At 38.3% G+C, this 14,896-nt stretch overlaps 1 protein-coding gene across 2 annotated transcripts in view; it reads left to right on the top strand.

Annotated features, from left to right (window-relative positions):
- The window catches only part of fndc3ba (fibronectin type III domain containing 3Ba), a 125,569-nt gene that overhangs the window by 100,663 nt on the left and 10,010 nt on the right, over positions 1-14,896 (top strand). For both annotated transcript variants that reach the window (XM_059354072.1, XM_059354073.1), the window contains exons 23-24: positions 2,969-3,249; positions 7,868-8,092. In XM_059354072.1, coding sequence (XP_059210055.1) covers positions 2,969-3,249; positions 7,868-8,092 — 506 coding nt within the window. The remainder of the gene's footprint in view (positions 1-2,968; positions 3,250-7,867; positions 8,093-14,896) is intronic.

The following is a 14,896-nucleotide window of genomic DNA, read 5'->3' as shown; positions in this document are numbered from 1 at the left end:
TAAAGACACATGCACGGGCATACACGGCATGACAGGGACTCAGTCAGGACATAAAAACAGACAAATGCAAACACTTGCATACAAATGTCAGCCAAGGAAAGCAAGAAACACACACAAACAGACAGGGAGCAGCGTAAGGTTGATGGTAATTTATTCTATTTGCATTCTGGTGAATGAATAAGTGCTGTTTTTCTCTGTGTATTTGTCCAAAGCACACACACACACTCACACACACTCTTGCTTCCCCCTGATGCACCCTCTGAAGCTATGAATCCAATAACAGCATGGTTTATGGCTCCTTTCTTTATGGGCTCATTTGTAGTTCAGGGGACGGCACAAGGTCATCCTAATTTCCTAATCAATGCATTTGTGTGTGGATGATTTGTCTTTGTGTATTTTTGTGCACATGTGTGTTCATAAGGGTAATAATAGGACAGCTGTGCCTGCAAGAACAAACCACAAAAGGTGCATTGACCTCTCTGTGACTCCTGCTGTCCCGTACCTGTAAGAACCAGTGCAGCTTCACCTACTGCAGCACTGTTTCTAATCTCCACAGCTTGACAATTTTTAGTTATGATAACACTTAAAATACCCAGAAACTCAAGTTAAATGCAGGGATGAGGGAAATTAAAGGTATCTCACATTTCTTTTATGTTTTTAAGCCTCGCAAAAACATATTTGACACATGAAGATAAGTCAGAAATACGACTGAAGTATAACAATTTATTTTAGGACCTTCAAAGTATGTAGATAGTTTACTGCCAAGATAAAGTAGTAAGTCAAGGTTTTTTTTTATTACATTTTGTCGATCGCAAATCATGCCCTCCGCTTCTTGATGTGCACTCACATAAATGTTGCTGGGCTGTTCTTGGAAAGTGGCTTCCCTGCATTTTTATACTAAAAAATGTGGTCCTCATGTTTTTGGTAGCACCATTACAATAAATCCTGCTCCTCACAGACGGCTTGCTTCGTCTTGCTTGTTACATTTAACAACCACAGAGTGCACATGTTGCTTGCAAATGAAAAGAAACAATTCAAAATTATATGTTAATTTCTTTCATTTATTCCCAGCTGTCAAAATCTAGGATATGTTTGTTTAAAAAGCTGGTGTGTTCTGTCCTGGTTTTCTCCTCGCTGAGTTTTTCTGAGCCGACTATTATAACTCAAAAGCAATTGAAGGGCATTTAATCGAGGCAACTTGAGGTGAATATAAATGTGTTAGACAGCACAAGAAATAGACTAATGTTCCTTTGCAGCTAATTTGAATTCATCTCCCTCTGCTGGTTTTCTTTTCTCGTCCCATTCTTCATGTCTGTTTCTCCCCTTTTCTATTTAACTTAATCACGCTTTTTGTCTGTGTCACTCTCTCTCTCTCTCCTGCCAATTCACTTTTTGTCTGCTTCTTTTTTCAGACTGTTTTTAACCTTCAGCCACCTGTCTTTGTCTCTCCCCTGTCCTCAAATTCCCCCATCCCTCCACTGAGATCCCTCATCTCGCTTTCATTTTCATTTATCCTTTATTTATTTCTCGAGGAATTGAGGGCAACCCCTCATTTACAATGATGTCAAAAGTACAGAGAAAACACAATGAAGAAAAAACAACACAGACAAAACATTAGAAACAGTTGCATGAAAGGCAGAGTTATTGGTTATCATAGTTTTAAACTGGCCCATAGTTATTATTGTGTTCCAGGTAGATGCAGCAGAAAAACTGAAAGCAGTTTTTCCAAATTCAGTATTTGTCTGGGGAACATAGAGCATTAAGCGTTGAATAATTACTATGTGACCAGTTTAATAAAGTGCTGAGGTGCGTCTCCTCTCACAGATAAAGGTGCCCATCACACCTTGTTTTACACTGCCCTACAAAGCCTAACTGCAGTTTTGGTCGAAATTGAGATAACTAAAAACGAACTCCTTGATGTCTGTTTTATGTTGTGACAAAGTTTTAGATTTCAACTGTGCTTTATTTCAGAGGAATAATGATGTAAAAATTGCAGTAAACATAAAACAAAAGCATTGTAGCCTTGTATTTCTTTTGTGTTGAATAGTGAAGACAAGAATATTAGAAATTATAATTTCATTTGATAGGGAAATTGTTATCTAGATAGTGATTAAGTAAAAAAGTGAGATAAAATGATATTAAGACTAAAATATAACATTGCTTTAAATTATTAAGTAAAATACACAAATCTTTGAATAGAGTTGTTAAACACTTTTAAATACACTTATAACAAAATCAATTTGGAGATGTTTATTCACTGAAAACAAAATATAAAAGCTGAAAGAAGACAACAACATTGTAGTAACTGCACTCTGGTTTTGCATTACTATTAGAACCTTTTACAGCAAAACCAGAGTGAAGTAACTACATTTTTTGGGTTAACGGTCAAATAAATCGTCATGATTTTTGAGTATAAAAATTACATTATCAATACATGTAGAAATAAGTGCCATATCACTGACCTACCTATAACCCATTTGGCTGGCCAGTTAAATAAACTTTTAAGCAGTTTTTCTCAGTTTTACCCTTTGCGTAGTTACTGCACTTAACGTTTTGTAGGGCAGTATAGTATGCAATGATGCGTGGAGTAACTGTCACCAGTAATGAGTGCAGGGTGATAAACAGAGTCGAGTGAGGTGAGAGTGGAGGCAGAAGCATGTCTATAGATAACATCAGCATAATCCAGAACTGATAAAAGACAGCCCGAATGATCCGTTTCCTACAGAACAGAGGGAAGTTTGTTTCTGTATCCGATTTTTTGTTTTAATTTACTTGTAAGTAAGTCAATATAAAATTTGAATGTGAGTTTTTGATCTAACCAGACACCCAGATGTTTGTATTGTGAAACCCTTTCAATGCTGTGACCTGTTAAAGTGGTGATATGTAGACCATCTTCTGCAATATGTCTGGCTTTTCATCATGTATTTGGTTTTGTCTGAATTGTTTTTTATTTTTGTGTCCGACTCAGGCGGTGAATCAGGCAGGCGCTGGTCCTTACAGCGAGCAGGTGAGTTTCCGGACCCCGGCGACGAATCCCGACCCGGTTTCCGCCCTGACCCTCCTGGATCTCCCGACGTCCTCGGAGTCAGGTCACTCCCCGTCTACCTGCCTCCTCCTGAAGTGGGACGAGCCCAACAGCAACGGGGCGGAGATCACCTCCTACGTCATCACCCTGGACGACCAAACCATCACTGTGGAATCAGGAACGAGTCACTTGGTCTCGGGCCTGCAGCCAGACAGCGAGTACAGGTACTGGCTTCAACTAGTAGACAGCAGGGCGGGTGTGAGGAACATATAAACTGTTTTTTTTTTTTAAATTGCAAAGTGGGTTTTATATTGGTGACGATGACTAAATCATGGGTTGACATTTTGACCTACATGAGTCACAAAAATCTCATAAAACATTAATTGGTGGGTGAATGTCAATAAAAATAAGATGTCAAAGCATCTGAAACACAGTTTCTTCCTAAAACAGTATGAAATGTGTAAATATATGACATAATAAACCTGCACTAATAGATAGTGTACAGTCGGTTTCTTTATTTTAATTTTAAACCACTGCCTGCAGCATCTGAAATATTTTCTGAGAGTGAAAAAAACGGAATACACAAAAAAAATGCTGAAATTTTCTGCAGAGCTAAAGGGATAGAGTAGTTATTCTCTGTGGATTCATCACAATGACCCTTTCACATTCTTGAAGTCCAACTGGAAATCAATTTAAAAAATATCCCCCTGCAGCATATTTATATGCTCTGTAAGTCCTGCATCCTCCTTTGAGAGACAAAAACATCAGAAACCAAAGGAGGAGAAATTTATATTTGATATTTTTGGGTTTCATGATGGCATGATGTTTGTCGACATAGATGGAGACCTTATTTAGATACAGCTTGCAAAACTCACCGGCCACTTTATTATGTACATCTATTCAGCTGCTTGTTAATGCAAATATCTAGTCAGCCAATCACACACAAGCAACTCAATGCATTTAGGCATGTAGACATGGTGAAGACGACCTGCTGAAGTTCAAAGAATCAGAATTGGAAAGAAAGGTGATTTAGGTGACTTTGACGGCTGGACTGAGTATTTCAGAAAATGCCGATCTAATGGGATTTTGTCGCACAACCATCTCTAGGGCTTACAGAGAATGGCCTGAAAAAGAGAAAATATCCAATGAGCCAAAATGCCTTGTTGATGCCAGAGGTCAGAGCAGAATGGCCAGACTGGTTCCAGATGATAGAAAGGCAACTAAATTACTTTTTACATAACTTCCGTTATGTAACATGCGTTGTCTTGTCAAAAATGCCGCCGAAAATCCTATTCCAATCACATTATCTGGGTGTCTTAATCTGATTAGTTGAACTCCGACATCAGTCGGGCTAACACGTTTACATGCACTTCAGTTGTCCAGTTATAGTCAGATTAAGGCAATAATTTGTTTTCTTCAAGTGTCATGTAAACATACTGACTTTCTTCAGGTTAGATGCTTGTGGGATCTGTCTATATAGGTTTTCTTGGTGTAACACATGAATTTCAGGGCACAGATACATATGAGGTGGTTGAGCTGTGGTGTATAGTAGAGAAGATAGCCTGTATGATGTTCCCATGAGCAATGACGTCAGACCCTATTCTACTCGAGCAAAACAAAAACTTAGTAAACAGAAATCACCAGCTACTGTTGACTGTTGTGCTCCTATGAGTGCTTCTTTGATTACCCGCATACGTGTTTGTGAGTTCTTTGAATTGAGAGGGAAGAGGAGAGTGTATCCAAGGTAGGGGGACATGTGAAGAGGCACAGTGATCACACACCATTGTTTTCACTCTGAGGTTGTTTTTGTCCCAGTGTCACTCTGCTCTCTTGCATAATGGCTGCCACGGAGACACAACACCATGCATGTGTGTGTGCACGCAGTGTGCTTTACAGTCTGCCTGTGTGGGCTTTTGTGTGTGGCAATGACGGTAATTCTGGTTATTTACAACAGTCAGGTACTTCAGATAATAATATTCATTATTTCATTTACGTGTACAGCTTTGGGAAGGACCCTATAAATGTTGTTTGCTTAGTCTGAGAGGGGTGTTCGTGTGCTTTAAAACGTTTTGTTGATAGATGATGTCAAAACTTTAGTTGTTTTTCCTCCTCGACGTCCTTGCTGGAAAAATCTGTCCTTGTAAAGTTCAAGAGAATTATTATGTTCTTTAATATTCATTTTATGTATTTGAAAAAAGTACCTGTAAACCACCTACACTACCCAAATAATGATTTAGATTTCTTTTATAATGATATTTCATGTTTTTATTCAAAAGTTCATAACCTTTAGGTCTAGGTCCAAATATTATGTTGAATGTTTCTAGTTTAAAAAAATAAATTGCAGCAGATTTTGTTTTTTTCAGTAATGTTGGTTCACAGACTTTATACATCTTTGCTGAATACAGTCACAGTCCTCTGTTAAAAGGTATTTGAGTCTATAGAGACACCTTAAGAGGATGATTGCCACACAGTCGGACAGCACAAAAACAGATTCACTGAAGCTGCACTTTGAAACAGGCAGGAAAACAAAATGTTAATTCCAGTGTTCTTACAGGTGCTGGAAATCCAAAAAAAAAAACACTTACATTTTAATGTGGTGTTTGCAAAGTGTGGAAAGTACTTTGATTTTTAATAAAGTGCTTGAAACTGATTGAAATTGTAATTGCATTTAGTTGCACATAATTAATCATTATCTGACTGAATGCAATTTGGTGCATGTGTGATCTGTTAAATCTCTTGATGTGTCCCCTCTGATGAAAGTCAGTAACATACCTTGTAGTTGCCATTTTAATGTGAGTTGGCTTGAAAACTGAAATTACAAATCATCCTTGAGCAGCTTTTTGTAAAGTCTGCAAAAAGGACTTGCAGCTTAGTTGAGGAGGGAATTTTTGATTATGCTAAGATTCCATTAAAATAGGCTCTAGGTTTCTTTAGCTGGCAAATTTGCAGGCTAATAAATGTTTTTCAGGAGGAATCAGGGGTCATACAATATGGTACGAATATTTCACGTTAATTGCAGCATCCATGATGGATGCAATGTAGCAGCAAACATTATCTTAAAATGACATAGCTGATAATGTTAACAGTGATGAAAATGTAGCAAATATTACGCCAATGAATAAACTATTTCCCTCATCACTCAGTTACCATCCTGTGGATGTTTTGGTTTGACCCATGTGTGGGGATCATAGCCAGCAGAACTTACTGTGCCGAAGAAGAGAAATAATCAGTATACTATGTATATACATATGTTATATAATTATGCAACTTACCAACGCTGTGGGATCCTGGGAATGCTTGACAATGCACCTTGAAAATGAAATTGCTTGAATGCCAGGAGCACGGAATTACTAACAATAAATGTATTTGCAGGAAGGTATAATTATGCGCCTTGCCTGTCACTTACAAAATACACATTACATTTACACTTGCTGATACAAGGAATGATGAGCTAGAGGGTTCAGTGCTCAGCAGGAAACATAGAAACCCTACATCTATTCCCCTCTTTGATGTGTAAATCCTGACATAACTAAATGTAATACCTCATCATCAAAAGCTCAAATCCTTTGTGTCATTCTCTTCCTTCTCCTCTGTCCCTCATCATCTTTTATCCATATGCTTAATTACCCAGCAGACGGATGAGCATTGCCCTTTCTCATCGGACTTCACTCACCTGCATGAATCATAATGAAAGGTTACAGTTACAGAGAATCAGTAATTAAATGTCAGACGGTTGATGCTTTCTAGCCAAGGGCCTCTGATTTGGTTGCTAATCAGCTGATCAGACAGTGAGAGAAAAAAAAAGGAGGATTCCTAGAAAACAAGTGTATTTCTGCAGGTGCTGTGGATTCGTGGTAGATCTATAATGTCCCTGTGTGTTGCACATGTTTGTTCTGAAAACAGTTTCTTTTGAATCTTGGAAACCACTGTGCAGCAGCGATTTTCATGCATACTACTATACAGTAGATGGAGAACATGGGCCGACAAGTCCAGACATATTTAAGTCTCATCCTGGAGAGTATGTTCAACTGTAATGGGGGAGCGGTAATGGGCGAAGAGATCACAGATGCAGCTAAGGTCAAAACTAACACGTCACATTAGCCCTTTCACTGAAAATTATTCCGCCATTAGATAAGTAGGCCTGCAAACACACTGAGAACAAGGTAATGTGTAGATCCTGTATTTAAGCACATGTTTTTTTGGCTTGTGAATGTTATCCCTGCACACAGTTAGGAATGGGAATAATTAAGTTAAGAATTTGGTCGATCACATGGAATTTTTAATCGATCTGTGTATTTTTTTAAGTTTATATTTGACCGTGTATCAATACTCACTGAAGTGAAATACTAACTGACAGTTTCAATAACAATTGCTAGCATGAGTTACTAGGCTTGATTTTCTCCAAAACACAAAACACATTTAAATATGCAAGATTACTGTGAAAACTAACCTCGTGCTTTTTCGGTGTAAGGAACAAAAATATTGAACTTCTTGACGTTATCTTTACAGTATAATCTTACTTGAGTTAGTTTTACAATCAACAGGAAGTCTCTTTTTGTCCTTTCAAAATAAAAGCGATCATTATCAAAACAGGCTTTTGCATAGTACTATATATATATATATTTTATTTTTTTCACATGTATGCATGTAGCGATTAATCGATTCATTGATCGTTCACATTATAGATAATCTAGTTGGCAGGTTTCTTCCTAACACCCATCCCTACACACAATATAAATTTTTTTCAAAATGTAATAACCGATTGATTTATGTAAAATGTGCAGTTGTCAGTGCAACATTCTGTAACAAATAAATCACAATCTATCTCTCCCTCTCTCACAGTGTACACATCCAGGCGGTGAATGCCATCGGCTCCAGTCCCTTGAGTTCAGCCCTGCAGGCAAGGACACGCCCCCTCCCTCCAGCCCCGCCCCCTCTCGAATGCTCAGCGGCTGGCCCTCAGAGCCTCAAGCTGAAGTGGGGAGAGAACGCCAGCAACACACACACCCGCGCCCTGCTCACCGATGACATGGTGTACACACTACAGATGGAGGACAAGAATCACAGGTGGCGCACACACACACACACACACACACGCTGATTGACACTGTGTTCTTATAACTGTTTGTCTCATGATATTGACTGAGAAGAGACACTGCTTGCTCAACAGTGTGTGATATAATACACAACATGGAGAAAACCTCATGAGAACGAGCTGTGCTTACATTGGCACTGAACAATATGGTTGAAATCAATGTCATAATAATATATTTCATTTTTTCTGGTACACCAATTGCAAAAAAAAGTTATAGAAAAATAATAAAAACTGAATATAATGATTTTCAAATCCTTATTGACCCATATTTAGTAAAATTCAAAATACAAAATATTTAATGTTCAAACTAATTTTGGTAATTGTGCTTTTATTAAAGTTTTAGACAGTGTCCTTACTTTGGATTTGGGGTTGTATTAATATGCATAAAAAATTAGATTAAGGTTAAGATTTCCTTTATTCATCCCACAGCGGGAAATTTTCAAGAGTTTCAGCAACAAAGTGGACGGCAAAAAACAATAAATAGTAAACAGCAGAATAAACTAGAAATATAAAAAACATTAACAATTTACAATATAAACAAGTAGAAATATAAAAAGTATTAACAATTAAAACAAAAATAAAATAAAAAATAAAAACTTTTGGAATCAATAAAAACTTTAGGAACAAAATGTAGCAATGCATGCAAAATCGCATGTAAAATGAAATGAATGCAACAAACTATGTTCCACTTATTATTATTATTATTATTATTATTATTATTACATTAGATAAAACCCAAACTGAAATGTTAGAAAATTAATTCATTGATTTATTTTAATTGCATTTTTGCACAATTCCAGGATCTTTTTGGGGAAGCACACTAACTTGCATCTGAAAGTCTTGGGTTTATGGACATTTTCGGTCAAAAGAGACTCACAGCAACTCCATACACATTTCTGTAGAGACTAGAGAAGATTAGTGGCTATTTCATATCATCGCTGTTGGCGGGCAGACACCTTATGCCCTAAACCTTCTCAGGAAATGAAAAAACTGCTAACTTCAATACATTTTACTGAGCTGTTTACCTCAGAAGTCAGACAAAAATCACCGCATCACTGTTTACCTTCAGCTCTGTTTAAGTATCCAAGGCAGCTATAAGATAAGGGCAAAGTCACACATATGTGAATGCAACCCATTTTTAATTGATTAAATATTTGATCGACGTAAGAGTGACCAATAACACTGAGTTATGAAACAAAATAAAAAGTAAGAAATATGGAGATGCAAGGTTTCCATCCTACATCCGCAGCAAATAGACCCTCTGCTACGGCCGGGGCTCTAAAGTGTGCTCCCTCAGTCCCACTGCACACCACATTTCTCAGACTAACCCACAGTTAGTCAATACAGCAAATTAAGACCCAGAAGGTCAATACTGCACACAAACAACTAACACAAGATGGACAAAACCTGAGCAGTTTGAGAGAAGATGAGGTTGCTTGTGTGAATGAAGTTGAAAACACGTGTGTAGGTCTTGTATGTGTCTGGGAGGGTTTTTTTCCCCTGTATGCAGTAACCAGATGTACCAGAGAGTAGTCACGTTGAGGGCATCTGAATCCAGCCAGGATCCAGCCTCCAGCAATCAACACTCCATTTACCTGACTGGTCAGACAGGAGGGACAAAGAAAGAAACAGGGAGACGGAGAATTAGCAGACGGAGGAGGAGGGGACTGGGGGGAAACATGATTGCTGACAGGGAGGGCAGAATCTTTTACTCATCCAAGCAGAAATAATAGCGAGAATAAGGGAGAGATGAAAATAGAAGAAGGCAACAGACTGAACTAAAAAGGCTGTCTCCCTCTGTCGAGCCCTCAACCGTCCTGGTTGGTTGGCCATCAGTGTTTGAATTAAGGCTTGGCTGGCAGTAAGTTGGCACCCAGGAACCTTGGCACCCCTGGAGTGGTCCAGAGTGCAGCAGGCAACAGATGGGGCTGTATCCAGCAGGCTGCGATCTGTTAACCTCTCCGACACACACACACACACAAAGGTATGCACGCAGTCGCAAACACACTCCCTGCCAGCCAAATGAAATCAGCTTTCACAGTTTAGAGAGTTTTATTTACCCCTTTTCCATTGGCACAGTGATTAGTGCAGCAGTATATGACCATGCACTCGTGGGTGTGCATATGTCGGCCTGCACCATATTTGGATCAGAAGGTATTTTGGGAATTGTTTCAGAATTTGCTGTAAATTAAAGAAAAACCTTTGCTTTTTTGATTTTCTTCTTTCCTTGATTGTATGAATTTTATAACATCTAAATCTGGGGACACACTATACAACTTTCACAGTCTTTACAGATTTTGAAAAGACTTGGAGCACACACTACATGACTGGTTACAGCAGATTTTTGTGTGACGACTGAAAGACACTTAACAACTGCGCCTGATGAGGGTCACAGACTACATGATTTGTCAAATCGACTAAAGCCAAGTGAACACATCAAAATCTCGTCTGTTTAAAGGGTAAACAAACATACCAGATGGTGGCGGTAATGCACCAATTTGTTGTTTGCCAACCGCCAATAAAACTTGAAGAAGCAGACGAAGAGGAGGAAGAAGTATAAAATATTAAGCGACAATCAGCTCGCTGCTGTTGTCTGCGCAGCTATCTGCACTGAAAATAGTTTTGATATTCCCTCTACCTCGCGTCGTCTTCTGACACTATTTCCTGTGTCCCACTCTTTCTTTTTCATTGGCTGTTGGCAACACGTGTTTTGCAGTTGGGTCGCTTATCAGTTCACACTACCCGAATGCACCCACATTTGGCGAAACAAATTAGGGTCAAACATGTTTGATTGGCTGCGACTGATGTCGGGTCGGGTCTGTTCCCCTCAAACAAACTTGCAGATTTTTGTGCCAACGAGCCATGCCGACTGTCCCCAACTAGTGCAGACTTTGTCCAACTGGGAATCATGGGTAGAATCTGGCAAAAGATCTTGTAGTGTGTCCTCAGCTTTTTTCAAATGTACTCATGCACAAGTTAAAGGAGACAATCTGCAGTTATTCACAATCAATACCACTCTTTTTCTTTATCATCACACAAACATATTCCCACATTTCCTACTCTAATAAACATAAACATTGGGGTAAGATTTCATAGAATCATGTAAGTCTGAGGGCTATTTAGGGCTGTATTTATGAAAGCTGGTTGCATAACATGATTTGCTTCTCTAATTCTAATTCTCTAAAACTTTTTTAAAAACTGGAGTATAATTACTTGGTCATCATGAACAAAAAAACATGAATTTCATATATTCAAGGAAAGCTCTGGCAGGAAATGAGGCAAGAAGAGCTTTTTTTAGACTTTCAGTCAACAACACAGATGTTTTCAGATAAAACTGCAGATTGTATAAATGATGCAGATAAAAATAACAGGGTCTCCACAGGAGTCCTCTTCATCACCGTCATTTCCTCCATGAGGAAACTGCCCATAAACTTTAATTGACTGAATTGCTCCTTAATGACGATGTGCGATTCCTCACTTATTCGACATAATTTCCTTTGCTTAGGATTCATCACTTGCAGCTACCGGTGGTTGTTATTGGGCGTTTAGGTGCATTAGTGGTGTGAGTGTCAGTGTGTGTGTGCGTGCGTGCGTGTGTGTGTGTGTGTGTGTGTGTGTGTGCGCAGGGGGTTAACTGGATTGAGCTGGTTTACAGGGCTCCTCTTCCTACGCTCCACCTCTTCCCCTTGGCTTTTTTCATCACGCTCTATTAGAAAGAATTAGCAGGAAGTCTTATCATTGATGAAATCACCATGGCAACCAGATGCTTTATTTCTAATCATAAAGTCTCTCGAGAGATTTGAAGGTTATTTTAAAGAGGAAAAAAAAGATAAATAATTGAATCTTGAAACGGCTTTGTAAACATATCGAGTAGCCAGCTGCAATTTCTGCAAATATAATTTCAGGTTTTGCCAATAAATTCCATCAGTTACCAAATAACATTAGTCTGTTTATGTTTTTGGCTTTGGCTGTCCTTCGACCTCTGTCTCTCCTGTTGCTCTCTCATATTTATTCATCTCAGTCCACTGTTGGAAAGGTGACTTCACCTCTGGAGGACTCCTCTGCGCCTCCTTTCAGACATTTCATCCCTCCCACCTCGTGTTTTACGCTCTTTGTTTCCCTCTATTCCACCCTGCCGCGTCTTTGTGGGTGCGTTAGATGATAAACAAAGCTGTTTTCTCAGGCTCACAATATTGAATCCCATTTCTTTACCGTCCTCCCTTTCGCCCTCTCTGTCCCTCTTCCTCCCACAGCTTATTTTTCCCTCTCTTATCTCCCTGTCTGCAGACTTGTTGCTCCTGCTCTGTCCTCCCGGCTCGTGGCTTTTTTCCTACGCTCTTATTTTTCTCACTCTGTTGGTTGCCCTTTAACAGCTGAGTTTGTTTGATTTTTCTCATTTTGCATTCTTCTCATCCCTATTACCCAAAATACCTTCTGGCAGGGGTATTAGAAATATATAGGCACCATGGTAACGTGCACAGTGCAGAGAGGTCTTAAACCTTCTGACAATGTATCTGTAATGCAGGTTGAAGGAGGAATAGGCTTTCAGCTCCCAAAGCTCGGGAATAATAATAAGAAATATCCATCCATATGTCTATCACTGTGTGTCCACCCGTTCTTCCAACTCATAATTTTTCTCCTCCAGCCTTCATTAACCAAACATTGTCTTTATCTGTTCATCCATACTCCTCCATATTTCCACATTTCATCATTGTATCCGGTCATTTTTTTCCTTTATGTGCACTGATCTGTTTTTCCACGCAGCCAGCCAACAAATAATTCAGCCACTTTAAAAACAAGCTGTTTCTCCTTCCATGTCTCTAATGCTAACCTTATCATAAGTAGCCATGCATAATCATAAACCGTATCAGGCAATAATTGCTTAAAAACATGTTTACTATTGGAACTGAGAACACATATATACAATCCCTGTGCAAATTTATAGATAATTGCATCATTAATGATTTACTCAACACGTTTACTTTGGTCATAATGGGCTGCTTCTGTGTATTACTTATCAAAGTTAAGTGCATAGAGTTTATTTGTTAACTTTTTATGCAAAGCTAAAAACAATTTTAATATTTGCACAGAAACACTTTCAGGGTTCCACCTGCTTTGAAAGAGAAATATGCAAGCACAAAGATGTTTGATAATGTTATGCCAAAATAAATGTTTGCTTTTCTGTGTGTGACGAATGACTGCAGGCTCCTTGGAAACACTGTAAAGTGGTGCATTCAATTTTTTTTTTAGATCTTAAACAAAGCAACACTGTGGCCAAACCAGACAGTGAAATTAAAAGATAAAATGATCTTCCTCAATATGAGAATAAACATCCTTGTGAATAAGTTGAGAGAAATGGATTGCAATAATCAGAACAACACTGTATCCTTGTCTGCTTCTAACCTCTCTGTCTCTGTCCTTGTTGTCTGTCTCCTTGTTGTGGTTAATTGGTCGCCTGTTTGGCTCTGAACCGAGGATGCAGTTCATCTCATTAACTGTGGCCTGTTGATTGTGTGTGTGTTTATTGTCCGTGCTCTGCTGACTGTTAATTGTTTTGATGATGGAAACTTAGAATGATGGGAAACTTGATATAAACTGCAGATTATATATAAAAAATTGCCTTTTCGTGACCATGTTAGATTTAGGGATGGGAATAATTAATCGATGATCGATTAATGGTCGTTAAGAATTTGGTAGATCATGTGGAATTTTTAACCGGTCTGCTTATTTTTTAATTTTAATTTTATCTATGAATGTGTATCAGTACTGACTGAACTGAAACACGTCCAATCGTTCAGTTCTGCGGCCGTGCGTCAATAAGCCAATGAGCTGAGAATTAAGTTGGATAAAGCTACAGTTTGCAAACTGAAAGTTGCAATAACAATTATAAAACACACTGAAATACAAGAGTATTAATTTGAGCAACACTAGCTTTCTGTATCAAACCTTGCTAGCATAAATTACTAGGTTTAATTTGATCCAAAACTTATTTTTGAATCAAAACACATTTAAATATGCAAGATTACTGTAAAAACAAACCTCATGCCTCTTCGGGGTCTAAAACATAAAACATTGAACTCCTTGATGTTATTTTTATTTTGAGGTACTTGAACTTTACTTGAGTATTTCCATTTTATGTAACTTTATACCTCTACGAGCCAAATATTGTACTTTTTACACCACTACATTTAGCTGACAGCTTTAGTTACTTTACTGGTCGAGATTTAACATTAAAAACATGATCAATTTACAGTGTTTGGACTTTAAAAAACAAAAAAAATTAACCTCATAACAGAATATTAAGTAGTTAAAATTAGCCCTACCTTGATAAAAATTAAAATGCTGCTTACATAAATGCATCAATAATGATACAATAATGTATGTGGAATATATAAAACAATCAGTGGGTCCATTCTGCATAATGTACTGTAATTAGTACTTTTGCTTTTTTTTTTGTTACATTTTGATGCTGATACTCGAGTTGGCAGGTTTCTCCCAAACACCCATCCCTAGTTCGAGTATTGAGATACACGCAGCATTTACTGAACTAGTTCCACCAGTGCTTTGTGTCTGTAGGAGAGTCAGTGAAGCAAAGGATTAACAGCATCGTATATCAGTTGGAGAAACACATCACTTCTCTGTAGTGCGGCTACATAAAGAGCTCATCTGGAGTTATAGCTCACTACTAAACCATGACCTCTCTCTTCTCTTCCCTCTAACAGGAGATCCTCTATCACTGTCTCCACTCCTGTAATTACCAGTCACCTCACTTTTCC

The sequence above is a fragment of the Centropristis striata genome, chromosome 16, assembly GCF_030273125.1.
Source record: "Centropristis striata isolate RG_2023a ecotype Rhode Island chromosome 16, C.striata_1.0, whole genome shotgun sequence".
NCBI lineage: Eukaryota > Metazoa > Chordata > Actinopteri > Perciformes > Serranidae > Centropristis > Centropristis striata.
This window is presented reverse-complemented; position numbering and strand designations above follow the sequence as displayed.